The sequence below is a fragment of the Ammospiza caudacuta genome, chromosome 6, assembly GCF_027887145.1.
Source record: "Ammospiza caudacuta isolate bAmmCau1 chromosome 6, bAmmCau1.pri, whole genome shotgun sequence".
Taxonomy (NCBI): Eukaryota; Metazoa; Chordata; class Aves; order Passeriformes; family Passerellidae; genus Ammospiza; species Ammospiza caudacuta.
The window spans coordinates 44,231,204-44,258,258 of record NC_080598.1 but is presented as its reverse complement, the minus strand read 5'-3'; the positions used below and the strand labels follow the sequence as shown (position 1 = coordinate 44,258,258).

Below are 27,055 nucleotides of genomic sequence, written 5' to 3'. Positions count from 1 at the left end.
GCAGCTGCACTGGGGGTCAGCTGTAGCTGCAGGAGCGTGTGTCTGCTGGCCGTAGTGCAGTGACCTTCTCTAGCATGACTTAAGGCTCAGATCTCCTTCACCAAGTCAATGTCTGAAGTGGTGTAAGGCCTTAATTGCCATTGCTATGCCCTGTTAGAGCTGGCACAGCCTTAGCACAAGCCTTCCTTCACTGCTGGGCCCGTCCAAGAGATTCACATGTGAACGGCAGCCAAGGCCTGGCTACATTACACAGCCTGGTCTGCTGCTCTGGGGATGCTGATTTCCAGCCTGCAAGGCAGAGAGCCAGCTGGGGAAGCACCAGCATAACCCAGGGCAGTCAGTTTTGCTGGAAGAGCCCTCAAATGGCCTCTGAGAAAAGCCCTGAGTCCATGAGCCCCATGCATGTGGGTTGCTGGCCGAGGCCAAAGCGTGCCCTATTAGAGTAGCAGCAGGATGCCTGAAGTAAACCATGCTTGTGATGAAAGGAAGGCAATTAAAATTCCACTTCAGTTGCCTTCCTGTCCCACTTCCTAACCTTCCAGCAGCAGGTGATTAGCAGGGCCTGCCTTCTGCTGCCCTGGCCCAGCTGTGGCAGCAGAGCCTGCAGCAGGCGAGCACTGCTACCACAGCACAGCTGCCAAAGCACAGCACAGACATCACAACTCAGCTGTCACCTTTGCCTCAAGCTGACCTAGAACCAGCTCATTTTTTTCAGGTTTTAAATAATTTTGCTCTCCTTTTACCAAATTTTTGGCTGTGAACTCACTTGCTAGCCCTGCTGTTTCCCACACTGCTGTCCAGGATTTCCCAAGCAGAAAACCAAGCATAGAGGCTGTACAGTGGGATCAGTGTGCTCCATCACGTTACCCGCAGCCTACCAGGTGTGCACAGGGTTCATCTGTGCACAAAAATCCTGGCAAAACACCTACATCCATTTTCCCAGCCAGCCATGCTTTAGGGCAGACAATCCTGCATGGCACAGGGAAGCTCTGCCATATCTACAGCTGCCTCTTTGTACAACTTCCTTTGTTCTCACAGGTCAGCTCAGGGATGAGTACACACTACAGAATTTTGTTCATGCTGCATTCTTGATGTCTGTCTGTACACACTTTATCATGATTTTTTCATACTTCAGCACTTTGGAGTAGTGAGAACAGACAGAATGCTCTTTATAGTTTAAAAGGAGACTCCAACAAGTCTCCAACAAGACTCCATTCAGGGTCTTTTTTAAAATAACCACTTAGGTTTTTTTCTTGTCTCCTCTCTTGAAGGGAACAGTTACCACATACAATTCAGATTTTAAAAAATAAAAAGCAAGAAAAATCCCCAAACCAGTAAATTTCACCCAATAACATCACTCTCTTCTAGCTTACTAAAGGAGCTCTGCAGAAAACACTAGGAAAAAACAAAGTATACAAGAGAATCTCATGCCTCAAAAAGAAAACCAAGCACTTCTCTCACCCTTAAGGTTAAGCAGGTTGACACTTCTGATCAGTCAGATTTTCACCCCTCCTATAAACAAGTTTATGGCTTTTGAAGACAGCTCCACGAACTAATGTATTAACAGGTGAGAACAAGCATTTTTTTTTCTTCCTCACCAATTAAAGCAATAGCTGAAGTATGATGATCAAAAAGTACTGCATGCTGTAAACTCTAAATGGAGGGAGGAATTTATTTCTGAAAAAACCAGTCTGGTTCGGCCTGAAGCTCTTGGAGGTAGCTGGCCCTGGGCCCCACAATCTTCTAGAACCATTCTGTGGGTGGGAGTTTCCCTAGCACTGGTTTGCATGATTGTCATTCCTGTAGAGCAGACTGTAAGAAATGACTGTGTAAGAAATGACTGTGTTGAAGGGGATATGCAAAGGAGAGGAACAGCTTGAACAGGATCACAAATCCCTTCAAAAATGGTAAGAGTTTGAAACATTTACTACTGGCAGATCAAAAGCAGAGGGAAAATGAGCAGCTGCTCAGACTAAAAACTGCATCAAGCTCATGCTCTGTACTCCCCCAGAAGTGAGGAGTAAATCACATTGGCATCAGCAATCCTCATTGATCGGTGTTTTTCTAGACAGATCCCTCCCTGAGCCGATCACCCAACCCTTTGAACTCAACCCAATCCGAGGACACAAATTCCACAGTGTTTTTTTAAGTTAGGTTTATTTAGCAATAGAAGTATGTACATGTAAGAGAATCCCCTGCAGCACAAGACATGCACAAAGCAGTGAGGGACTGAAAGTGGTGCTGCTCCATGGCCTTCCTCATCACCTGTCATCCCACTCTACTCAGCGGCAGGGCCAAGATTAGAAAGGAGCAGGCGAGAATTTTATCAGTCCATGTGGCAGAGTCTTCAGGCAGAGCCTCCCAGCAACCGCTATTAAAACAAGCGAGCACCATAACCAAATGTCTGTTTAATGCCCTCGAAGTAGTAGCGCTGCCAGCCTTGCTTTGTTCTTTCCTCCTCACTGGCAGGAACGCCCTTGCCTTCCAAGCACACCTCTGTCTCGCCACCTTTGTCATTGAAGTTCAAGGTAATGGTTGCAAAGTGCCCTAGAGGAAGCAAAGCAGGTCTGTCAGCAGTGTGTGGTACAGTACATACAGCCCCTGCAGGCTGCTCTGCCCCTCCTTTCACAGGGCACCACTTAAGACTCTTCTAGGTCCTTCCCAGAGGGTCTGCGTATAGCAGCTGTGCCTTCCCTAGAAACACAGCTAGCAGAGGGCTCCCTCTCCCTGCGGCTTGAAGCAGTTGCAGCTACAGCTGCACAAGCAGCGACTTCATCCTTCCTACCTGGTCACTGCTCTACACAGTGGCTGAAGATACAGACATGATAGTGTGGAATAGGAAGCTGGGATAACACTGGAGCAGTTCCCAGAACATCCTGTGCTCCCTGATCAGGAGCCACAATAAAGCGTGGCAAATGGGGCTGGTATCCCTCAAAGACAGGCAAGTCCACTTCTGGACTACTTACCAGGTGGCCAAGATTTAAATCTCCATTTCATAACAAGTTGCTTCTCAGGAACCTTGAAAAGGAAGACAAAGATTGAGTAGCAATTTTGGGAAATCTTACAGTCTAATAGAAAACATCTAGAATTGTGTTGATATGAATGAAATCTTAGAGATCCCTTGTGAAATGCACACACAGCGGGAAAGAGATTTTAAGTGTCCTTTTCTTTTCAATCCCCTTCTAGAAAGGCATGCAGCCCCAAACACTGAGACAGAGTCCCTGACTGTCCAGAAGACTTTAGTGGCAATTGAGTCAAAGAGAAGAAGGGTCAGTTACTATCTTTAACACTCCTCCAACCCCTGACAACTAAAATCACAAAAAGACAGGGAGATCTATGACTGGAAGTCACATTTTCTCCCCAGACTGAAGTGCCATGCATTTATCCATACTACTAGGAATGCTTCAATAGCCACAGAAATTATAGGTAACTATTGGGCACCAGGTAGAACACCACAGTTAGCTAACAAAAGCATTATAACAGAACTGATAGGAAGTTACAGCCTGATAACAGTGCTGCCTCTGAGCAAGATACACCTGAACTGGTTAGTACTTACTAGGTCAACAAACTCTCCTGTGACACTGCCATCCAGCAACTGAAACTTGCCTCCTTTATCGGCCTCCAAGGTGGCTTGTGCGTGGGTGAAAGCTTGGACCATCTGAAAAGAATTTAGGAGCAGATCTGTGTTACTTGACATTATCTTCCTGAAAACTTGTTGCCTAATGCCTCCCACCCAGCTACAAAAGTTCTGGATGAGGAGGTGGGTCAATAGTGTAAGGTCTTCAGCAAAAGACAAAACCCCTGGCCAGAAAAGCAAGTTTTTAGCTACTACAGCAGCATTTCACTTGCCCGAGGAAAAAAAACTCCAGCTTTCATAGTGCTATGCAGTGTTCTGAGTCACACAGTGATTTACTTTGTTGATTTCTTAATGAAACCTAATTCTCAGAAAAATATTCTTTGCTTTTCCATTTTTCTTATCAAAATAGGAAGAACAAAAGACTAAGACAGTGTTTAAATAATGATACAACGCTGCGCTCTTGTCCTAAACTATGTAGTGCAGAAAAGTGGAAGCTATTCCCAAAGCATGTTTTTGATACCACCTAACCTTAAAAGGAAAAAAAAAAAAAAACAGAAGCACACAATTGTAAATCCCAAGTGATCTGACCACATGTAGTAAGGGATACACCTACAGACAGATGCTGACAGCAGTCTGGAACTTGCTTCTGGTTGGCACTACTCCCCTCTTGTTAGCTGTGTGAAAAGATGCACACACAAGCTTTCAGCAACACCTCTGCAGAACAGCTTTCTTATTCCAGTCTCATAGATTGTGAGTGTCTGACAGAACTTTTTAAAAACCTTACTAGAAAGAGCCTCCTATACGCAAAGAACAGCTCTGAGAAGAAGGCAGGCATTACCTCCTGAGTAACAAATACCCGGTAGAGCTCCTCAGGAGATGTTAAGAAGGTGTCCTTCAAACTGATCTTACAGGTAGGGATCTTGACTCCTACGGACTTGGACTGTGGTATGGCAGTGCTGCTCCTGGCAGCCGTCTGACAAAACAACATGGAAAACAAACACATACACTTGTTTTCACTGAAAAATCAACAAATGGTTCACATATGCAAGGGGAAAAACCAAGGCTATTAGTAAAGATGCAATAAGATACGACCATACTTAAATGTAAAAAGCAGATTTATCACTTTGCTTGGAAGAAACATCATGTGCTGCCAATGGAAACAGTCACATCTGTTCCAAAGATTGCCAGTTCCTGAATATATACACTCTATACACAACAGAGGTTGCTGCTGTAAGTCCCAGAATCTAATACAGCATACCTTTCTTCACTGATCCCAAAGCATGTTTGCAGTTTTGTTTACCTTGCGCTCTTCTGCTTTAGGAGCCACCTGAGGTGCTGTTTCCATATGTTCACCGTTCACTGTGGGCAAAATCATGCCCTGGGTGAATTCTGGAAAGACAGGAATGTGCCCATGAAACCAATTAAAGATCAAGTAAACCTTCTGAGTGTACTTTGAAATACACAATCAAAAAGGGCTTCCTGGTTTTCCCCTTGCTCTTGGCTAGCATCCATAACTTGAAACAGTGTTCAGAAAAAGTAAACAGACCTCTTTTCAAAAGTAATTAATTCTTTCCCTCGCTACTCTCCACCAAAGGCCCTGTCAGAACCTGTCTGCACTAACAATGAGGAACTTACCTCCTCTTCCCAGCCCAGACAGAGCATCTTCCACACGCTGCTCTCACATTAAGGTTGGTTAGCCTTAGGCTTACGTAGCTTTTTTCCTCTCTCACTCTCTAATAGAAATTGCAATCACATCACACCTCAAAAACGTTTGCCTTGCTGATCTAGACACACCAAACCAAGCTTTTTCACTTCTTGTATCGCTGCAGTAAACAACAGTAACTTCCAACTCCCTCTTTGATTTATCTTTATTGACACCAGATGCCAGGACTGCACATGGAAAGCCAGACAAGCCTGGCCAGCACTCTGTCCACCAGCACTAACACTTCTGTAACTCCATCAGAACCTTCAGCCTCGTTCAGAATCACATTTGCTTTTTCTCCAGCTCAGTCACTCCTACTTTTACCAATTATACAACATTTTGCTCCTTTTTCTGCCTCTTCATCTGTTCAGAGTAGCCAAATTCCACTAGAAAGCAGAATTGTATCATATGTGCATAAACCTGTACCCTGCAATACTTGGTTCCCACTTATTCTCATTTATTGCAGTCCACAAGATCATACAGATTTTACTGATTAGCATTCTTATCTTTCACTGGGTGACTGCATCTCCCAGCCTGAACACTACAGTGCCTGAAAAAAACCCAAGAGTACAGAAATTTAATCCTGGAAAAACAGCAATCAGTGGTGGTTTGTACCCAGCATATCTAGGGCATGTAATGTAATATAGCTAACTGGATATAAAAAGCAACTGTAGCATTCCCAGCCTGTATTTGAGAGGAAAGCCAAACGCAACCAAAGTGCATTGATTTAACTCAAACTGCTGGACTCAGATTTAACTTTAAAAAAAAAATTGATCCAGATGCTGAGACAGGTCATTAAAAGACACCAACAACACCTGCAGAGCAATTTTCAGACATCAGTTATTCTAAAACCCAAGTAACACCAGATGTCTTTACTACTGTGGCAAGAAAGAAAAGAAAAATCCAAAACAAACTACAAAGTGGAGAAGATATCACTTTCCAAGGCAGTTAGCCAGCTGAAGGCCAGATTGTGCCACAGGCAGTGACTATGTCACTGGGGTGACCAACATGTTTTACTGGCTTTCATTTTCTCCCTAGCTTCAGGATATGAAGGGCATTCTCAGTTTTAAAACATAAATTCAGAATTACTGTTCATTACTGTATTACCACCAGAGCCAGTCTTTCTGGGCTGAGCTATGCTGTCTAGAGCCAGAAATGCTTCTTCCCAGTGAAGCAGAAATGCTTCTTGCTCTGACATCTTTCTGTTGAGATGGAGAGAGCATCTCTTTACTCCCAACTCTTCTTTAGAATTAGTCCATATGGGTTCCCATAACACTTGTCCTCTCAGTAACATACCCGTTTTCAGAGTGCTGATGTAAGTTTTCATTGCATCTCTAATTTTCTTTGCACCCTCTTGCTTCATCAGGGTCTTCAAGTTAGTCTCAGGCTCATCTTTAGCAAGGCTGACAAGGATCTGAACAATGAATACAAGCACTGATTAACAAGGACCTATGTTCACAGCTCTTTTATTATTCGATTCAACATCATAGACTGGCTAAACTTTCATAAATAGCCCTGCAGTTTTATTAATCCTTCACTTCACCTCTCTCAGCCTACAGCACTGTACCTGTGTGCCTGAATACCTCCTTGTGCTACAGAGCCCTCTGCATCCAGGAGACAGGAATTCATTTGATAAAGGTACAACACGATGGGGAAGCGACTCTTTATCAGGGAGTGCAGTGACAGAATGAAAGATAATGGTTTTAAGTTGAAAGAGGGTAGATTTAAAGTTAGAAGAAAATTCTTTACTCTAAGGGTAGTAAGGTATGGAACAGGTTGCCCATAGAATCTGTGGATGCCCCATCCCTGGAGGTGTTCAAGGCAAGGTTGATGGAGCTCTGAGTAACCTGCTCTAGTGACAGATGTCCCTGCTCATGGCTGACAGGTTGGTAATAGATGACCTTTAAAGATCTCACTCAACCCAAACCATTTTTTGATTCTGTTAACTTGAACAGCCTCTAACAGTAAAAAATTCTACACAAATGTTCTAAGAAAGGTAACAGGAAACAAAATATTAATGCTGTGAGTATTCCTGTTGGAATAGTCCATACATCCAGCTTTGCTTACCTCAACTTCATCGATGTCATTTTCATCTGAGAGATTAGGAATCTCCACATAACCTTTGTACTTCACTCCTGTTTTTGAGGTGCCTGCAATTATAATCATATTGTTCAGATCAACCTTTCTTACTCTGGTTGTTTTCAAAGCAAACTTGTATTGTATCCAAATACGACACTTCCCTTTATTATTATTTCCCAAATGAGACGTGTATCCTTGATATTATACATGAATCTGACCTTGAAACAGAAGGGGTACATATCACTCACCAGTCCACGCCAGCTTGATAGCCCACTCGTAGAAGAAGATAAGTTTCCCTTTGCGGTTGTTAATGGAGGCCTCTCCATCCAGTTTGCTCACTTCTGTCACCTCACATGCCCCTTCCTCACTCTCCACCCTGACAGGCAGGAGGAGAGCTTTCAGCCGCTCCGTGGACCAGTTGGAGGCATCCCTCTCTGTCCTGCAGGAAAACCGAGCAGGGTGACAATGCGGGACAGGCCACGCTGACAGTGCACATCGGGACTATCCAGGGCTCCCCAGTCTTGTCTCCCTGCCCCGCTTCGACACAAACACACAGACATTTCTTCCCCAGGCCGCCTGCAGCCATTCCCCCGGCACCCCTCGGCTCGGGTACCCCGGGACACCCGCACGGAGCCGGGGCCGCCCCGGAGGCTCAGCCCGGCCAGCCCCGCCTCAGCACCGCTCCGCGAGGAGGGGACGGGGGCGGCCCCTCTGCCCGCGGCTCCGGCCGCGCAGCCCCCTCCGCGCCGGGGCCGGCGGGCGGCTCCGGGAGCAGCCGCCCTGCTCACCAGTGCCAGTTGTTGACGTTGGTGGCGTCGGCGCGCTGCTCCACGATCCAGCGCGGGTCTCCCTCCCCCCACTTGGCCATCGGGACCGGGATTGCCGCCTCCGCTCCGAGCGCCCGTGGAAGCTGCTAGAACCGCCGCGCCGCCTCCCGCCTTCCGCCCGGCGCGGGCCCTTCCGGCACGCCCCCGCGGCGCCACCCCGGCTTATTGGTTCCGCGCGGCTCGTTGGTTCCGCCGCGCTGCAGGCAGCTTGGGGCGGGGGCTGGTGCTCCCGTCCCGTCCCGTCCCCGCCGGCTCACAGCTCCCGGAGTCAGCCCACAGTTCCCAGAGCCCAGACACCGGCCCAGACACCGCTCCGCCGCACTCGCAGCCCGCTGTGACTGGTAGTCCGAAGGCAAGTCACTGCGGCCTGCGGGGCACGCCGGGACTCGTAGTGCGTGAACGAGGAGCGGCCGCGCCGCGCCCAGCGGGAGAACTACATGTCCCGGCGTGCTCCGGGCGCGGCTGCCCCACCCCGCGCTGCCCTGCTGTGAGCGCTGCTGGCGCGGGAGGGGCGGCGAGGTGAGAGAGGGGCCGGGGGCGGCGGGGCCGGGACCTGGACCTGGGGCAGGGGTGGCGATAACCCCGAGGCTGCCGCTCCCTCCCTCCATCCCTCCCTGTGCTGAGGCAGCCGCGCGGTGCCTTTGCAGATGAGCAGGGTGCGGGCGGACGAGGAGGAGTACTGGCACAGCTCCAAGTTCCGGGCCTTCACCTTTGACGATGAGGATGACGAGCTCTCGCAGGTAGGGAGGGTCCGGCCCTGGAGCTGCCGCTCCGACACCCTCGCCGGGTGCGCCCCCGTAGCCGTCCCAGCGCGGGTCTCGGCCCTGCGCATCGCGGAGGGTCGGTGTTGTGTCGGTGATTGTCACCTCCTGCCCGCTGCGGAGGGTACCCAGGGCTCCCGTCTCTCTCCATGGTAGCCAGTCCCAGATCTCATGAGGACGCGCTTCCTCGGCCACGCACCAACCGCATCTCCCGCCGGCTGAGCTGTTGGTGTCCATGCAGGTGTCCTTGGGGCTCCCAGTGGTGAGGAAGGGCTCCTATGTCTGCTGCATAGCTACAGGACTAAAATGCCATCCCGAGAAGAAACAATGGAAGCTGAAGAAGCTGTATTCGAAATTCTTTGGGAGATGTTTGATGATAGTAGGAAATGAAGTGCATTCTGCAATTCTGATGGTCCTTATACAAGGTCGCTCTTTTGTGTGTAGCTGAAGGAATCCAAACGGGCAGTGAACAGCCTTCGGGATATTGTCGATGATGATGATGACGACCTCGAGAGGGTCAGCTGGAGTGGAGAACCTGTGGGAAGTAAGTGCAGCAGTAGTGCAAAATATCTTTGAGACAGAGGGAGTTTAAAATTGCTGCTTAAGTCAAGTCACTTAAGTCAGGAGTATTATTTGCTATCCAATCCTGCATATCTAATCTGATTCAAGTCTCCCAGGTCACAATGTGAGCTCCTTGATTTACCTGAGCAGGTCCACTGAAAAGAGGGTGAGCAGAAGCATGAATTGTGTTAAAAAAGAGGAGTGCAGACAAGTGGAGGGAATTCACTGTGTTTTTTCTAATATGTAGCCAAGCTCAGAGCAGGTATTTTGGTGGTTATGATCTGATACTTGTCTTGTTCAGGTGGCCTGTGAGATTCTAGGTGATCATTTCCTTCACATCACTGTCTGAAATGGCACTATTTAAAGTTTCTGTGTTTTGGCCCCACAGCATTTTAAGCAGATATCCAAGGTTTCATGTGTGCTTATAGATTGACACTTAAAATTTGAAAGGGAACTGTAAACATTTAGCAGATGTGTTTCTAGTGATGATGGGAGTGAGTTCATGGCCCACACACAATCCTGTGTGCTGTGCTTTTGAGTTCATGTCCCACAGAATTGTAACACTTGCTAGCCAGTGCCAAACCATGAAAATTTTTATATGGGTCACCCAAAGGATCTTCAGAGACTGATCTTCTTGTCCTTTACTGTAGCTCTTCCCTCTGCTTTCTTTTCCCACCCAGGGTCTCTTCACCTATTTTGTTTTTTTTTTTGTCTGTCATCCTGATCCTAAAATACATGTGTTGTGCAGCTGTGTGAAAACAAGGGGAAACTGTATGGAACAGGCAGGAGGGAGACGCATTGTTGCCAGCAGCAGATGCACACTGAGAGCTGTTTTGTCTGTGTGGGAAGGAAAACTATCTTAGTCTTCAGTGTTGAGGAAAGCATGCTCTTAGGCTTCTGCAGTTGGAGCTAGGCCAGGGTCTCTGTCTTGCTTTGTATTTTTGCTACAAGGACCATGCTTTGCCTCATGCAATAGTCCATAAAAGGTGGGGGTGTCTGTGTATTCCTTTCACACAAGCCATAGCCAGATGTACAATGTTGCTGAAACCAGCCATTTCTGGAGGACAATGTGCCACTGCTTACCAAGCAGCATTGTATGAGACTGCAATTCTGCAAGGAGAGATGGATGCACTGTGTCTACTTAGTGCTGAGGGTCAGGCTTACCTTGATGTGCTAGTGCAGAACTGACCAGCACACATCTGGTAATGTTTCTGCTGTGCCAGAAGATCGTTCTGTACAGACTTTCTGGGATAAAAATGACATGTCTGCACACAGGTATCTCCTGGTCAATCAAAGAAACAGCCTCTGGCAGCACTACCTCCCTGGATGGCCGAGACTCCAGCCTGCAGAAAGGCTCTTCCTCCTATGCTGCTCTTCCCAAACAAGCTTCTTCCTACTCCCTAAGCAGCCTGTTCAAAGGTGAGGTTCAGTATATGCCATATTGACAAATGTGTTTTCCTTTGAGACTGTCAAGGGGCAATGTGTTATGTAAATTGTTTCATCTGAAGTATTGCAAAACAGGGAAGCTCCCATCTCCTCAGGATGGAAGTGTATTGCTCTCTGGTCAGAAATTGAAGACTGTCTGGTGCAGTAGATCACGTGTTTTTGTGGAGTGGGAAGGGGCTTTGGAGATTACGGCTTCTTAAAATCCAGGTTCCAGAGAACAGCAGGGTAGAGCACAGCACTGTGTGGCAATCCATTTGGTTGGTGGAAAGGACCAGGTTGCAAAGGGACTGGCTTGACCCATGTACCCCTCATTTGATTTTGAGTTGTGAATAGAAGACAGATTGATTATGCTTTATTTGGAACTCAGCTGGCTGTGTTGGTGTTGGTTCAGCAAACACATGACAGCAGCAGTGGCAGCGTAGCTGGTTGTGAGGGGAGCTGTGCAGCAGGCTGTGGGCAAACACACACAGCTTGCAAGAGTTCAGCTCTGTTCTCACACAGCAAGACAACAAAGCAGCTTTTACTTTGTCTCTCTTTCTCTGGGGTGTTTTTTACTCTCAACTATGACAATAAGGTGATGAAGAAAGGCATCCAAATTGCAGCCCTGGTGGCTGGAGCTGTCCATGTTGCCATGGCCTATGTTGCAGTGCTATGTGCTTGAGTCTCTGCTCTGTAGGTAGATGAGTGAATTCAGGTGTAACCTCTACTGGCCTCAGCACCAAGAGAGCAGATAGGGATGGAGAGTGGTATGGTTTGCAATGCCACAGACAACTTCAGCACCTTAGAATGTAAGAGGTGAGCCCCACTGTGCTGGTGTGGTGTGAATCACTACAGGGAGGCTTGTTCTATAGCTGCAGTAAACTGGCTGCAGTCTAGGCTTATGTTCCCTGTGCAGGAGATGCTGCTGGTGAAGTGACAGTGTCTCATCAGTGTTTTTATTTCAGGACGAAACAAACTCTCAAGTTTCCAGTCCCTTTCAGATGGTAAGTTTTGGGGCCCTGCCTCATCCTGGGAGGGGTGCAGATTTACATGAAACTAAGCATTTCCAAAAAAAAAAGGGAAGTGTCATCTGCCTTATGATGCAAGAAGGGAAACTGAATCATGTGCTATCTAAAAGTTGAATTGTGGCTCGTTCTTTCCTCAAGGAAATTAAAGAATTGGCATGATGATTTGGGGTAATTACTTATGTACAACTGAAAACTGTTTTAGAGTAATGCTGTATTGCCATTTGATGCCGAAGTTTGGGTCTTCTGCCATGAAAACCAAGAAAGGGATGGGTTTGGAAGTGGATGTGAATCAGGATTTTTATGCACTACTCATGTATGCCTTTTCCTCTCAGCTCTCACTGACACAGGAGTTAAAAACTATGCCCCAGAGCTGCGCAGGCCGAAAGCTGAGTACAAGGTGAGCAGCCTGTGCTTGTTTTACACCAAGATTAGTGGACTTCCTACTCTACTGGTTTCATGGGAGGTGATTAGTTGCTGTTTCAGACAGAACAGGGCAATGCAGGGAATAGGACAGGGAGCTGCAAAATGCAGCCTTGCAGTAATTTAAGCATTCTCTCTTTTTGCACAGAAGTATGGAGCATTGCAGGGGGTCTTGGTTTTGGTTACTCCTTTTAATGAATAGCCTAGCTGTCTTTGTGGAAAGGATTTCAAAATAGTGCTTTGTCTGTAAGCTGCTTTCATGTCAGGTCAGATAAACTGGCATCACATGTGGTTTTTACATTTTTTTAAATATGAAAGTTTTGAAATTTCTTGTTCATGAATCACTGGGACAATACAGAGGGAGTTGTGCAGAGGCGGTGTTTCAGTTGGCAGGAATGTTTGTCTACCAGATATGCAGTGGTAAGTGTTAGAGAATCTAGAGGATTTTGGGACTACATGGATTCCTCTTACTAGGTGTGAGATTGTGGTCCCATGTCCCTAGGTCCAGGCAGTAACAGGACTGAGCTTATATTTCCTGCAGAGACAGCATGCACAATACTAACACAGGTGTCTGCACAGATTAACACAGACAGACCAATGCCTTTGTGAATAGACACATACAGAGAACACTCAAGCTTCATCCTGAGCTTCCTCACTGGCTGACCAGCTCCACTAATGGAACATACACATGCTGTATGGGTCCCTCCAGTAGCTGGTCTTGGACATCTGGTTTGTTTTGTAGCTGAATCCCAGACCCCAGTCTCCTCCAGTAGCTGGCACTTGCATCCTTGAGCTGCCAGGGTTCATGCTCCACCTGTCCTTGGCCATCTGATCCTCCCCAGACTGGTGTATTTTGTCAGTTAGCCATTAATGACAAAACCTAACAGACAGCACTTCCTCAAAGCACAGCAGGAGAAACAAGAGTGCCCTGTTGTGTTCTGTTCTGGGCCTGCAGAAGCAGTGAAACGGGAAGGAGGAGGATTATACAGCCTCTTAAGTGCAAATAGGGGTGGGACAAAAAAGGGAAAGCTAGTAGCAGCTTTTGATGAGTGTCCTGACAGTGACAGGCTGAGAAGATGCCTCTGGCCAGAGGTGCTGGAGGGAGATCTGGTGCTCAGGATATTTGACACTCAGCTGCACATTGCTTTGAGAGACTCATGCACAGAGGTCTCCCAGTAGGACTGGGCCAGACCTTTCATCCTTAGATTTGGGCTTTCAATAAATCTTCAATGGATTTAAAATTCAGTGTCCTCAGAGCTGGTTCTTGTTGCTTCCTTTCTCTGGGCCTTTTGAGGCAGAAAGCTGAATTGCAACTACTGGCTTGAGGGCCTCACAGAGACCTAGATGAGATGACTTTATGGAGTTAGGAGTGGCCTGGGCCACCATCACTTTTTATCCAGTGCTTCAGATCATAGTGTCTGCCTGCTGCAGGGGCAAAATTCTGGTCGTTGCAGCAGTGACCTTAAGGTGGTCCTCCTCCAGGCTTCAATGTCCTTGTCACACTGTCCTTGTCTTGTGCAGCTCCCCAGGTGCTTGCCTGAGGCTGTTGTCCCTGTTCTCCACGCTCCTGTGGAAAGCTCACCAGCAGAAGTCTGTCTGAATTGTAACAAGAAACTAACTCCTTGCCCTTCAGTTTTGGGTTAGTCTGTTTTGCAAGTATTTTGTTTGTCCTGAAAGCAACATAGTTTGCAAGGAAACAACCTGATGCAATGCACTACTTATAAAGGATATGATGACAGATCTTACTGAGGCACTAGAAATGCTGTGTTAACATATGGGCCTTTAGCTTCCCTCCACACCAGCACATGCAGAGTCTGAGGGCTCAACATTTGCACCTGAAAAATGTACATATACATTCTACTAACACCTCTCCTGGAGCAGCTGGATGATCAGTGTGAGTAGCTATATGTAGGCCAGCACTGATGCAGCAGAAGTGGAAAGCAGCTTGGAGATTGCTGAAATGATCTGAAGCTTAAGAGTGCTTTATTTCTCTTGTGGCAGGATTACAGTGGTGACTGGAGCCCCAAAGATACAGTCAGGAGAATGCAGAGGGGCAAGGTAAGGACTTTGCACTCCCACCTGCTTGTAAGAGATGGAGGGTGGGTGGTCCCAAAATGCTTTGCACTTTGCTGTGCTCCTGGCTATTGTGGGAGCAAGGAGGGGATCTGTGTTGCTTGCAGCACCTAGCAGGGATGGTGCTCTGCCTGTCTGTTACTTTGCCAGGTGGCAGTGCTGGGATCACACTAGCTCAGGAGCAGCAGAACTTCAGGGTTTTGTTGCTTTGTTAACTTGAGTTATCCCCTCAGCAAGGCTCTGACAGTAGGTATCTGTACTGCTGTGTCCCTTTCTACCCTTTCTGCTCCCTGGGGCTGGATTTATTTTAAAAATCTGAGAGGGTGGGGCTTTATCTCCATTCTCACTTGGTGGCAAATGGAGGGAGGAAGACAGAAATAGTTTCACTAGAGCTGTAATCTTAGTCTCAGCTGCCTCGGTGTGCAGTGAACACATAGGGAGATTGTGGTTTCACTCTGCATATATCTCCTCAAATGCTGAGGTGAGCTAAAGGCTGAGAGGGGCCACAGATGTGGGGTAAGAAGAAGGGAGAAAGAGTTATGACTCTACTTATCTGGTGCCCTTTGTGGAAAGGGGCTTGTAGAGTTCCCTCCTCTTGTCAGGGCTAGTGGTTTGTGGTGTACAGGAAAGTTTTGTCTTGTTACAAGGGTGTTTGTGCTGAATGTACATTGTCTGCTGTCCTAGACTGGGCAGTAATGAGGGTTGACTGCAACCCCTGTGGACAGATTTCCAGGGATTATGTGTGCATGTGGTTTCAGCTAAATGAGAATTTCTCCACTCATTGGGAGGGCAGTTATTCATGTTGCTGAAGGGCTTATGGGAGAGGAATGAATAATAGCTTGGATTCAGCCTGAGGATTGTCTCATGTCCCACATGCCTCCTTCTTCCTGTTCTATCTCTAGGTCTGCTCTCTAGAGAGATTTCGCTCCCTGCAGGACAAGCTGGTGCTCTTGGATGAAGCTGTGGCAGGGCATGATGGGAATGTCATTACAGCTGTGAGTCCTGCTGGGGCTGTACAGGGCTGGGACTTGTGGGTGGCCCCACAGAGAGTGCTTGTGAGAATGCAGTCAGCTGGCCACCTGCTCTTGCAGGACTGGGGGGTGTTCTTTAGTTCAAACAGTTATTAGAAGTGTCAAAGCTAAAGACTGGGAAATTCTGTATTCCTGCTGTCTTTCCTGCCACTCTGCAGAATTGATGCTAATAATAAGGACTCTGATCCATCAGCCTTACAGATTTTTGCACCTACTTCTTGAAGGTCAAGGTTTAATCTGCTCATTTCAGCACAGAAAATCTGGGACCTGGCATTTGGGATCTGGAACCTCACCAGTTTTTCTGGCTTTTAAAATATCAGAGAGGAAATGGGATTGTGTTAGAGCTTACTTCATCTGGGTCTTTTAATTCCTTTGTATTTTGCATGGAAAGATTTTCCTTTGTAAATTTTGGTCTCACTTATCTAAACTCCAGAGCAGGAGCTTAGGCAAGAATCTAGGCAGCTGTGGCCCAGGCTCACTGCTTGTCCTGGGTGTTGTGGGTACCAGAATTAAGTTCAGTTCTATAAGAGTTGAGTTTTCAGAGGCCCTTTGCAAAAACTTCTCTAGGCCTTGACCAGTGTGCTGTTTGTTTGTCTGTCTTAATTCTGACCTGTCTGGCTGTGCTCACAGGTCCTGATATTCCTGAAACGGACGCTGAGGAGAGGTGAGCATGGCTGGGGCTGGGATTTCTGTAGTCTGTTTCACTGAAGGATGGAGGGAGTGATTTCTTCACAGGGTACAAGTTACAAAGAGAGCATCTGGGGTATTGCTTTTTTACTAAGCATGAAATATTTTTGTAGCAAGTGTAATGTAGGAGGCAGTGGGGATGGTGATGCCTACAAAGGCTCCAGAGAGGAGCTTTAAGCAGTGGTGGGTGGTGGTGATGGGATGAATGAAAACTATTCTCTAGAGGTAGCACTTGGCTGTGAATTCAGCTGTCAGCCCAGTGATTGGGCTCTTCTGTGCTCCAGCCTCCCATCACTGTGATTTGAGATGTGATGAAGTTGATGAATCCTGCCAATGGCTCCATGCACTGTGCTAAGTCCCCTCTGCTTGGTAGTGCTATCTTACCTTACCCATCTGTACATAAACTCTCCCCTGCAGAGATCCTGTTTCGGGAGCTGGAGGTGCGGCAGGTGGCCTTGTGCCATCTGATCCATTTCCTCAGAGAGACAGGGGAGCAGAAGTTCCTTCTGGATCTGCTCAGGTGAGGCTGTTGATCCATCCTGTGGCAGGCTGAACACACTGCTAGGAACCTGCCTCCAGGTTAATGATTCCAATTCCCTTTTGCAGGTTCTTAGACAGGACTGAGGAAGTTGCTGTGAGTATTCCCAGGAGTATAAACTCCCTTACTGCAGGGTGGGAGGCTGGTTGCAGAGTGTGTGGGAATCAGCTTTTTGTCCCCATTTCACCCTCTGGAAATACTGTATCTCCCAAATCCATGAGAACACACTGCTTCTTTCTCTCCCTCCAGCTGTCTCAGTACCGGGAGCATTTGAACATCCAGGATGTAGAAAAAAGGAGGGAATTTCTGAAAGGTTGCATTGGGTAAGAAAAAATGCAAAAGCAGGGGAGGGATGTGGATTCTTCACAGAAGGTGGTAGTGAAGAAAATTAAGCCTCTGTGCCAGTGCCATGGCTTATATGGGTTGAGAGCTGATGTTGATTTTCCTTTAGTGGGGGAGTGGGAGTAGTGTTGTGGGTACAGTGTAGACCAGAGAGGAATCATTTGTGGTCCTCACTAGTCCAGCAGCTTTTGCTGGTAATTCAGGAAGAAAGATGCTTCAAGGGACTCTCTGATCATTGACCCTTCAGATTGTGATGGATGAAAGTCTGGGTGCCCGAGCACTTGAGGAAGTTGGTAGCATCCACTTTGGGTTATTCTGTGAAAGGTACCACATAATGTTTCTTTCTCTGGAGCCTGTCTAGGAGAGAGCCAGTTGGAGAGGGCAGTGGGTCAGAAACATGAGTAGCCATTCAAGATGGGAAGAATGGGAGCTTGTTTGGTAGAAAAAAATTCTTCCAAGAGTAGTTAGAAGTAAATGAAGGATTCTGTACTTCAGAGCTTGTCACAGTGTCTCTTTCCTTCATGTCTGGCCAGGCTGCCATTTTCAGCTGAGGATACCTCCCACATCCAAGACCATTATACCCTGTTGGAGCGACAGATCATCATTGAGGTATGAAATCTCTGCTGGTCAGGAGGTGGCTGGGACTACCTGTGAGATCTCTTGCTGTCCCTGACTTACACCACTTTGGATTTAAGCAGCCTGCCCTGGCTAGTGTATTTGTAATTGCTGTTCAGGCTGCTGTGCCAGGCACATGTGAAATACCAGATCTGAGACTTGATAGCATGTTGGGGATGTGCTTGCACACTGCTGTCACAATGGTCTCTAGGTCTCTATCCCACAGCTATACAGGCAGTTATCTGGGCTTATGTTCCCCGTCTGTCTTGCTGATTCTGCAGGCTAATGATCGGCACTTGGAGATGGCTGGGCAGTCAGAGCTGTTTCGGAAATATCCTCGCAAGGCTTCAATTCTCAACATGCCACTAGTGACCACCCTCTTCTATTCCTGTTTCTACCACTACACGGAGGCTGAGGTGAGGATGTGGCAGAAGGTAAGGTTGCATCTCATCCTTGTAGCCCTCGAGATGTGAGGTGGTCAAGCTGTGGTATATTAAGGAGAAAAAGGAAGAGAGACTTTGTCTCCTGGCACCAGTTTGGGGCTTTGTGCTCCAAGACATTCAACCTGGCACCGTTTGTCAGGGAGTTGCCCCTAGAAACCACTGTAAATCCCATGAGGCTGAGCTGCGTGATACTGGTGATGCACCAGTTGAGGATGCAGGAAAACCAGACCAGATAGCTAATGGGATGGGATAGTTGCTCTCTTCTGCCATCTGCTTCCTCCTGTGGCACTGACATGAACAAAAAGCAGTAAAATCTTGAGAAGATTGACTCTGTGCAAGGCAGATGCCTTATAACAGGTGTCTGAACCCCTGCTGTGGCCTGCCCTTCTGAGTTTGCACTGACTTGTCTGCTTTCTCTAGGGAATGTTCAGCAGCCCCACCAACCTGAAGAAGACATTTAAGGTGCGTGAGTCTCCCGTGTTGTGGCAGCACTAGCTGAAAACATGCACAGACAAACTGTATGTAATGAAGGAGCTCAGTAGGAGGAATCTGAGGGGCTCAGCACTGAGTTAGGGAGGAGACCATGGCATCCATTTTGAGCAGGGCCCTTCTGGAGTCTCAGAAAGGCAACTGGGAGCCATGTGGAGAATTTCAATGGATGTACCCTGTCTGCAGCAGCACTTGCAAATCCCCACTCCCTAGTCTCTGCAGTGCTGTGTATGGCATCAGGCAGCACCTTGCCTCTTTGCCTGGGTGTTGGTGTAGGTCCTGACAGAGCTGGGGCAGATGGCATTCATGTCCAGCCCACAAAGACCTTCTGAGCTGTGTTACTGTTCTGACTGCAGCTTTCTGCCTTGCAGATTCCTGATAAGCAGTATGTGCTGACTGCCCTGGCAGCCCGTGCCAAGCTGCGGGCCTGGGGTGATGTGGATGCCCTCCTTACCACCAAGGTGAGCTGCAGAAAGCCTTGCTGGGGACACAGTCCCAAGTTCTGGCATCTGCTACTGATAGCTGGCTTGTTCTGGAGTTACTGGACAGACTGGTTTTATTTCAGCAGGGCCCAGCACCTCTGCTGCTGAGTGTTGCAATACTTTCCTCCTCTCCCTGCCTGAGACCTCTGCTGGGCCTGGCTTGGCTGCAGCAGTAAGGTCAGAGAAGGGGGCTGCCCCTGAGCTCTGCTACCAAAGGGATTGCAGCCAGCCTGTGCCGAGCCACTGCCTGAAGGGCTCTGCAGTGGGGTGCATGTGATGGCTGTGGAGTATGGTGCTGGCACTGGGAGAAAAAAAAAACTAATTTTCTTGTGGCTGGAAGGATTATGCTTTTGGGTTAACATATGTTTGGTTCATTTCAGAACTGGCTGGGTTACACCAAGAAGAAGGCACCTATTGGCTTCCACCGGGTGGTGGAGATCTTGCAGAGGAACAATGCTCCAGTGCAGGTGAGGCAGGAACCCCTGCTAATGACCTGCTCTTTGTTGGGATTTGGTGTATGAATGACTCCTCAGGTGAGCTGCTTCCTAGCTGGAAGTGGGAGAAGCTTGCTGATCTTTTGGCTTTGCCAGGTGGGCACAGCACACAGCTGAGTGACCCGTGCCTCAACAGAAGATGTGGGTGGTATTGAGGGCTGGGTCCTAGCTCTGACTACAGGAGGGGCAGCTGGCCAAAGTTGGCTGGGAACTCTCTTCCCATGTGCGTTGCCACCTTTCTTTGCTACATTAAATTTTCTCTTTCTTAATCTGGCTGGCAATGGTTAACCTGATCCGTAGCAATGAGGTAGCCTAACATTCTGTTGATAGGAGGAAAAGTGCCACCAAAACCTCAGGTCTGGACATGAGGAGAACAGACTTCAGGCTACTCAGGGAAATGGTAAGGTCCCCTGGGAAAATGTTTTTGCAGGCAGTGGGGTCCATCAGTCAGTTTTTAAATATGACCTAAGGGTACAGTAGCAGGCAATTCCCAAATGTTGGAAGTCAGGCAGGCAAGGCAGAAGGCCAGCTTCACTGAACAGGAATATTCTCTTGGAAATAAGACAAAAAAGGAAGGTGACATGAGAAGAATACAGAGATGCTGCTTGCCACTGTAGGGAGAAAATTTTTTGCAGCCAAAGCTCTTGAGGTCACTTGTTCCCTAAAGAAGGGGCCAACTCTGTGTGACCAGCAACCTTGAAAGGTTTTGGGACTGGGCGAGGGAATGAGGCAGGACATACCTGCAGAAGGGAGCTGACACTCTCTTCTGTCTCTCACAGGTGCTGCAGGAATACGTGCGCCTGGTGGAAGATGTGGAGACCCGGCTGAACCTCGCTACCAAATACAAGTGCCATGATGTTGTCATAGAGGTAGGTTGCTGCTGTGTGAAGAGTTGGGACACAGGCCTGCTTTGTCTCTCTAGCTTTTCTGTTCTCTGTCATGTGCCACTTCTGTCATGTGCCTGGTGGTGTTTGTTTATCCCTGTGGCCTGGGAAAAATGCTAAGGTTCCCAGTAGAAGTCCATGAGCCAGGAGAGTGGCTCCTAGCATTTGTGCTGTGAAATTCTTCTGTGTTGGGAACTGCATGGGGGTTTGTAGAGTTGCCCTGCCATCTGCAGGACACCATGTAACCACTGAAGTGTCCCTTTCTCTCAGCTGGGTGCTGGTTTTGCCCTTTATCTAGACCTACCGGGATCTAAAGGATCGTATGCAGCTGACAGCATATAAAGGCAAGGTGGAGCGGGGCTCTGCAGAGGAAGAGAAGATAAACAGCATTCTCAGCAACATGGTAAGAAATGCTTACTCTTTTTTCCAGACACTCTCACCAGAAACAGGTAGAGATTAGGTGTAGGGGCATGGCTGTCCTATGCACTTTCTATCCCTGCTGGGAAGCTAATCTTTTGTTTGCATTCAGGGTAGGAATGAGTGGTTATACTGATAGAAATGGTACGCTCTGGCTGTAGCTGTCCTTGTCAGGAATTGGGAGTCACTAAGTTGGCCCCTAGGGCTCGGTGTTCAGCATTGCTGTTAGTTGTGTCTTGTTCCCTCTTCTAGCAAATCCGGTGGAAGAACTGAACACCTGTGGAACAGCCTTGGCCATCACCTTGTCACTGAAAGAGGGAACTGCAGAACCCAGTGCAGAGCCAAGAGAGCAGCTGTGTTGCTACTCATTGCATGATCAGCGTTCGTCGGTGACAGTGGGTGCCCGTGCCCAATGGGACCATGGTGCTCCGGGTGGTTGAAGACAGCTACTAAACTGTGGCTGGCAAAACCATGGTACTGATCCAGCAGGGTTGATTCTTTTTGGAATCTGATTGTATTTGACCTGGCTGTAAGCCAGGCATCACTTGTGTGTATGGAGGGAAGTTGCTGGGCACAGCAAGATGAATGTTTGCTCTGGGTGGTGCCTGGGCTTGTTCTTGCAAGAGGAGCATGTCAGTCACATTTGTGAGTCTCTCCAACAGAGAGTGCTGACCAGTCCCTGTAACAGTCAAGCTGGCTTGGGCATCACTAATCATGGCTGTGTCTGGAGTGAAACCTACCTGGACCATGTTCTCCCTGTGTGAAAGTGCTGGGAGGCAAAGGACCACTTGCATTTTTTTTTCTTTTTTTAATTCTGGCTCACTCTAGGAAAAGAAGTCATTCAGAGAGCCAGGACAGCAACCTCTGCCAGTATCCTTCTGCTAGCACTCTGCAGCATTTGGAAGATCCCTTTATCAGGGAAATACCTAGTGTAGAGGTGGTCAGAGTCCATATGGGTTGGATGGAGAGCAAGTAGGAAGCTCTCTCAGTTGACACAAACCTGCTACCCCAGCAGCTCTTTTCTCAGAAAGTGTTATGCCAGGAAGGATTGAAATGCACTTTCTCAGAAACACAACTCCTCAGGCAGCTGCTGGCTTCATCCTTTCAGACCTCGCTTCAATTCTGTAAATAAAGTTGTCTCTTTCTCCTTGGCCTGTTTCTTTCCTTTCCCCACTAAGCACATTGTCACTCTTGTGTGTTAATCCTGAGCAATTTATCACCTCCCACAAAAGGAGTTGTAGGATGTTTTTTAATATTCTGAAAAGCACAGTGCATGTCACTATGGAGTCACATTGCTTGCAGCAGTACCTTATTTAACACCTTCAGTGCTATCAGCACAGATGAGTTAATTTTAGAGTTTGTAGGAGAGTTTGCTGCCACAGAGGGTCACACAAAGACAGTAGATTTGGATTCCAGCCTCCCTGATGCACGATGAACTGTCTTTTTTTTTTTTTTTTTTTTTTCCTGTTGGTGTTTGGTTTTTTTCTAACAGAATCATTTGGGTTGGAAGGGACCTCTTGATCATTTAGTCTACTCATGCTTTAGCAGGATCACCTGGAACAGGCAGACCAGGACCGTGGCTGTGTGGGTTTTCAGTATCAATTCAGCTTCTCTGGAAAATCTGTTCTGAATTTGGCAATACTCACAGTAAAAGGTGAGTTTGTGTCTTCAGATGTACCAGCACATTTCAGTTTATGTCCAGTGCTCCTTGTCATCACTGAGCACCACTGAAGAGTCTGGGTCTCTTTCTTTACTCCCTGTCATCACATACTTGGACAAATTGATAAGACTGCCCTTGATCTAGGGCCATTTTAGCTGAGGGATGCTAAAGTCAATAGTAACAAGTCTAATACAGCTTGTATTTTGTGTAGCTCATAGTAATTGAATAAACAGATGTTGTCTACAGGCTGCATACAAAGTCATATAACCCCATAAACTCTTAGATAAGACAAATAGGGAGAATGGTCCTCCAGGGAGATGTTGGAATAAAATCCTCTTTCTAATCATCTCCAGGGAAGAGACGAAACAGGGTTTATTAAATAGCTTTTGAAAACTAGCCAGATTCCCAAGGATCAGCTGTTTCAGCTAAAGACTTAAATCTGCCTGCAAGGACTGGGCCAAGCAGCTGAGTTCTTTGCATATTTATTCATTTGGGTGACTCTGCTGCTGCCCTTTGCTATGTAAGACCAGTGATGGGCAGCCACCAAAGTCCCTCTGTGCCACTTTGGGCAGGCAGACTGCTACCAGTCTGGTAGCAGTGGTTTGTGTTTCACCTGCATGTGGCAGAGCACAGGTAAATGTGTTCTGGTGCCTAGAAGTGTGCTGGTTCATAGCTCTGCTTTCTCTCTGAGCTTTTGAGTCCCTTTCACCTTGCTTAGTGCAATAGCCCTGCAGAAGCAGAGCTTTACATGCATTTATAACAATGCTGAGCTGGTGGCCTGGGAGGACATTGTGTTCCTCTGCTGCCTCCTGTCACACATGCTACCATTTGTCCTGTCACTGTGTGTAAGCCTTGACACCTCCATCCCTGCCCTCAAGAAAAATTTACCATGTCATTTCACAGCCTGGGCCTGAAACTGTCACCAAACTCAGGAAGAAATTAAACTCTGACCCTATCTTTGAGGTGGCAGTGAGTTGCATTACTTTATTCTGGCCAGGATGTGCAGTGAAAATCATTTCAACTGCACCTCCTGTATAAGATTTTTTACGTATTTATACATTTATCAAAACCAATTTTTGAGCAAACAAGCTTTATGTCATGGGTGGCCCTATGTCAGTTTTTTTTTATGCTGGCAGACTCAATTCTCATTCTTAACACACAAAAAATTCACATACTGCAGTGAACTCATACAACTCCCTTAGAGTGAAAAGAACTCAAAGCATCTGAGCAAACTCCACCATAAAAGCTACTAACTTACATGTGGCTTAAAAAAAATTCACAGTGCACCTTTCACCATGCAGTTTCACTACAGGATTTACTGCAGGACTCAATCCTGCAATTTCTGGGTTTTACCACTGGATGGAACTCGAACCCATTGTTTCTACAAAAGGGGCCCTGAAACATAGCAACAACCATCCTGTAATTAGTGCAGTTGTTGAGAGCACCTGAAGCACCCCTGGTGCTCACCTTGCCCTCATGGCAGAATGGTTATATGATTTATGTGCAGCCTGTCAAGGAATACTGGTTACTCAATTAGTATCAGCTACATAAAATACAAGCCATATTAGACTTGTTACTGTTAATTTTAAAATTCCTCACCTAAAGTGGTTCTAGATCAGAGGTTTCAAACCAAACAGATCTGGTTGTCAGTGTGATTCCTCCCAGCAGTGTGAGATGAGAATATCTCTTCACATCTTTGTGCACACGGGTAATAGATACTTGATTTTTGTTCATCCTGCAAGGAAAATAAAACTCCATGAATAGATGGTGGCCATTTTTTATGCAGGCCTGAACAGCATCATGTGGCTGAATCTGCCTCACCAGAAGGCATTGAAATGAACAAATGACCTCAGCTTTCTTGAATGCTGCCTCATCTGTGCAGAGCAAAAACCTTCTTGCCTAGCTTTGTGTGCAAGAGTTTTGTCAGCAAAGATTTTGGCTCTTCAATTACTCAAGAGGAGAAAGACAGTTGAATGCTGAGGTACTTCTTGTCTCTGCTTTGCAGCTTGCCTCATCTCACAGAAAGCATGGGCTGCCTTGTTGGGTTGGAAGGTGCTGAACTCCATGTTGTCCTTAGGACCACATCTCTGCCCCAGGAATTACCTTAGATGATGTATTAGCAACAGAAGACCTGGACTGAGTTATTTTGTCCCTAGATCCTATTTATCAGGGTTGTTTGAAGCAACTGATCAAGACTAGGGCATTGAATGCAAAAAAAAAAAAAAAAAGAAATTGTATGGGAATATCTAGAGAAGACAGTTCTTGGGTGTAATGATCTTATGACAGTTAATGAACTGGGCTATTGAGAATGTTAAGACAGGGGAAGGCTGCTTGAGGGAAAGGATTCCTGCTTTTGCAGGACTATTCCAGGGCCATTCTTCAACATTTTATGTTCAAGTCTCTGATGGTTTCTCAAAGACCCAAGGAGGAGTCTTGTAGTCAGACACTGAAGAAAACCACTGCTTGTTAGCAAGCTGCTTTGGACAGTTGTTGCCAATAAATGTTTCCACTTGTTTTCCCTTCCCAGAACCTTCCCCTGGTTTGTCCTGACAGCTATGTCACTGAGAAAGTCTCTCTTTAGGCAGCTGCTAGAAAAGAGAGAGCTTGTCTGGTGCCAACTGATGCCTGGGACTCTACTGTACCAGGCACCCTCTGGAGACTGTCCTACAAAGCAGTGTGGGCTCAGCACCAAAGACATCTCTCACTTCAGCTGCAGTGGAGCCTGGTGTGGTACTGGATGACAAGTCTCCATTATCCACAGCTGCTTCCAACAGTTTCTCAGAAATTCCAGAGGAAAATGCTGAGTATGATTCTAAATCTACACAAACCTTAATGAAGCCCATGAGGTATGCTTTGGTGAGATCTCGTCCCAGCCCTTTCATGGGACTAAGCAGTGCAACAACCAGCACTGTTAACTCTCAGACTCCAAACTCTTCCAGCCAAAAACCTTATGCACACATTTTCTTCTATGAGTTTCAGTCTCTACACTGTTCAGCAAACTTGCTTATCCCTGGTTACCTGAGGTTTTTTTTTTTGTTTGTTTTGTTTTGTGGGTTTTTTTTGGTCTGAATTTACTTATTACATAATCTTCTTGGCCTATGAACTGCTTCAGTTTCACTGTGTTTCTATTGCAGCTTCAATACAGAACTGAATTACAAAACCAAATTATGGTTATTTTGTAGTGGCTGCAGCTTTGGTGTAAAAAACTAAAGAGGATCAGACCCAGTGGTTTTTTTATTATTATTTTTTTATTCCCCATGAGGGATCTTGAGAAAGCCATTGAATCCTGACAACATACTGATGATTTAGTCAGGAGTGCTCTTTCTGTTGAGCCAGGCCTTCATGAGCCCTTCTACTTCCTTGCTGGTGATGATGCTCTCCACCCTCATCACCACAGACTATATGATGTGTCCTTCAGGGAAAAAGCAGGTAACTGGATGTGGGATCTCAGCACCTCAGGATGGAGGTGCAGAGAGGCCGAGACCACCCTTGGGGGGCTCGGGAGTCCTGGAATGTTGCCAGAAGTGTCTGGTGGCAGGGCTTTGATCCTACACAGGAGACGAGACCTGTATGAGGACTGGGAGGAATTCACTGGGTGTATGGTGAAGGGATAAGTTAGTTAAAGTGTAAAACACAGGGTTTAGGATTTTGGTACAGGGGGGTCTAAAGAAGTAAGATGGAGGAATTGGGGTGTGTCCTGTCCTTCTTCTTCTTCTTCTTGGCCTCCATCTTCTGTGGTGGTGGTGGCACTTTGGGATTGGTTATTACTAAAAGTGCACCGGTTAATAAGGGTAGAAGGTATTGGGGAAAAATGATAAATATTGTACACGTAACTTAGGGTATAAAGATAAGTGACCGCCCCGGGGGCTTGTGCAGTGTGCCCATGGCTGACTTGCTGTGCAGACCTCTGTCGGGCTGAAAGAAAATCTTTTAGATAAACAATTAATAAACACCAAGACCGAGACAAGATCAGAAGTCTCTCCTCGTCCTTTGAAGCGCCGGGCTCTTCAAGGCCATCCCTGGGCCTTTCCAGGCCACCTAAACAGCAACAGAAAACCTTACAACTGGATACTCTGTCCAAATCCACCCAGGACACAGCAATTTTTATTCCCTAAATTCTGTAGTTCAGTATTCTTTTGTACTTTCTGCCACCATCTATCATGTGTTACAGTACTGTTTACCATGATAAAACATTGCCTACCTGGTTTTGCGTCACAGGAAATAATTTATGTGGCCAAGGATTAGTTATGCATGGTGCACCTAGACCCCTTGCTTAATTCTGATTGCTGAGAGCAGCTGTCTGCACACCTGTACACCAGTTATTGTATATGCCATTTATCTTACATCCGGGTTTCAGAGCAAGCCCAGTCTGCAGACCCTGAAGCCTGGGAGAAATCTATTCACTTAAGCATCTGGGAAGTTCTTATCAATCACTTGTGCCTAAAATATGTTTATGATTGGGGTTTTTTTGGTATTTTTAAATCAACTGTGAAGCAGAAGTAAAAGACAGACAATGGTAC

At 47.0% G+C, this 27,055-nt stretch overlaps 2 protein-coding genes and 1 pseudogene across 2 annotated transcripts; 2 read left to right on the top strand and 1 right to left on the bottom strand.

The window, feature by feature from the left end:
* Positions 1-2,159: 2,159 nt before the first annotated feature.
* AHSA1 (activator of HSP90 ATPase activity 1) lies at positions 2,160-8,351 on the bottom strand. The gene is made up of 9 exons (XM_058807080.1): positions 8,147-8,351; positions 7,607-7,797; positions 7,347-7,429; positions 6,576-6,693; positions 4,878-4,966; positions 4,416-4,550; positions 3,557-3,658; positions 2,967-3,018; positions 2,160-2,547 (listed from the first exon to the last, which is right to left on the bottom strand). The coding sequence occupies exons 1-9, from the start codon at positions 8,224-8,226 to the stop codon at positions 2,375-2,377; spliced, it is 1,023 nt and encodes a 340-aa protein (XP_058663063.1). The 5' UTR covers positions 8,227-8,351; the 3' UTR covers positions 2,160-2,374.
* Positions 8,352-8,658: 307 nt separating this feature from the next.
* Positions 8,659-22,003, top strand: VIPAS39 (VPS33B interacting protein, apical-basolateral polarity regulator, spe-39 homolog). The gene is made up of 20 exons (XM_058806701.1): positions 8,659-8,704; positions 8,833-8,925; positions 9,391-9,490; positions 10,783-10,926; positions 11,898-11,936; positions 12,293-12,357; positions 14,382-14,438; positions 15,356-15,448; positions 16,115-16,148; positions 16,589-16,691; positions 16,778-16,805; positions 16,959-17,032; positions 17,585-17,660; positions 17,948-18,082; positions 18,530-18,571; positions 18,970-19,059; positions 19,461-19,547; positions 20,354-20,443; positions 20,757-20,861; positions 21,128-22,003. Exons 2-20 carry the CDS (start codon positions 8,833-8,835, stop codon positions 21,146-21,148), a joined length of 1,476 nt encoding a protein of 491 aa, XP_058662684.1. The 5' UTR covers positions 8,659-8,704; the 3' UTR covers positions 21,149-22,003.
* Positions 21,288-26,780, top strand: LOC131559352 (uncharacterized; annotated as a pseudogene).
* Positions 26,781-27,055: the final 275 nt, after the last annotated feature.

Coding starts and splice junctions, on each gene's coding strand:
- VIPAS39 (XM_058806701.1), top strand. CDS start 8,833: ATGAGCAGGGTGCGGGCGGACGAGGAGGAGTACTGGCACAGCTCCAAG. Junction 9,491..10,782: donor GAGTGGAGAACCTGTGGGAA/GTAAGTGCAGCA, acceptor GTCTGCACACAG/GTATCTCCTGGTCAATCAAA. Junction 10,927..11,897: donor CCTAAGCAGCCTGTTCAAAG/GTGAGGTTCAGT, acceptor TTTTTATTTCAG/GACGAAACAAACTCTCAAGT.
- AHSA1 (XM_058807080.1), bottom strand. CDS start 8,226: ATGGCCAAGTGGGGGGAGGGAGACCCGCGCTGGATCGTGGAGCAGCGC. Junction 7,430..7,606: donor TATCAAGCTGGCGTGGACTG/GTGAGTGATATG, acceptor TTATAATTGCAG/GCACCTCAAAAACAGGAGTG. Junction 2,548..2,966: donor ATTTAAATCTTGGCCACCTG/GTAAGTAGTCCA, acceptor TGCTTCCTCTAG/GGCACTTTGCAACCATTACC.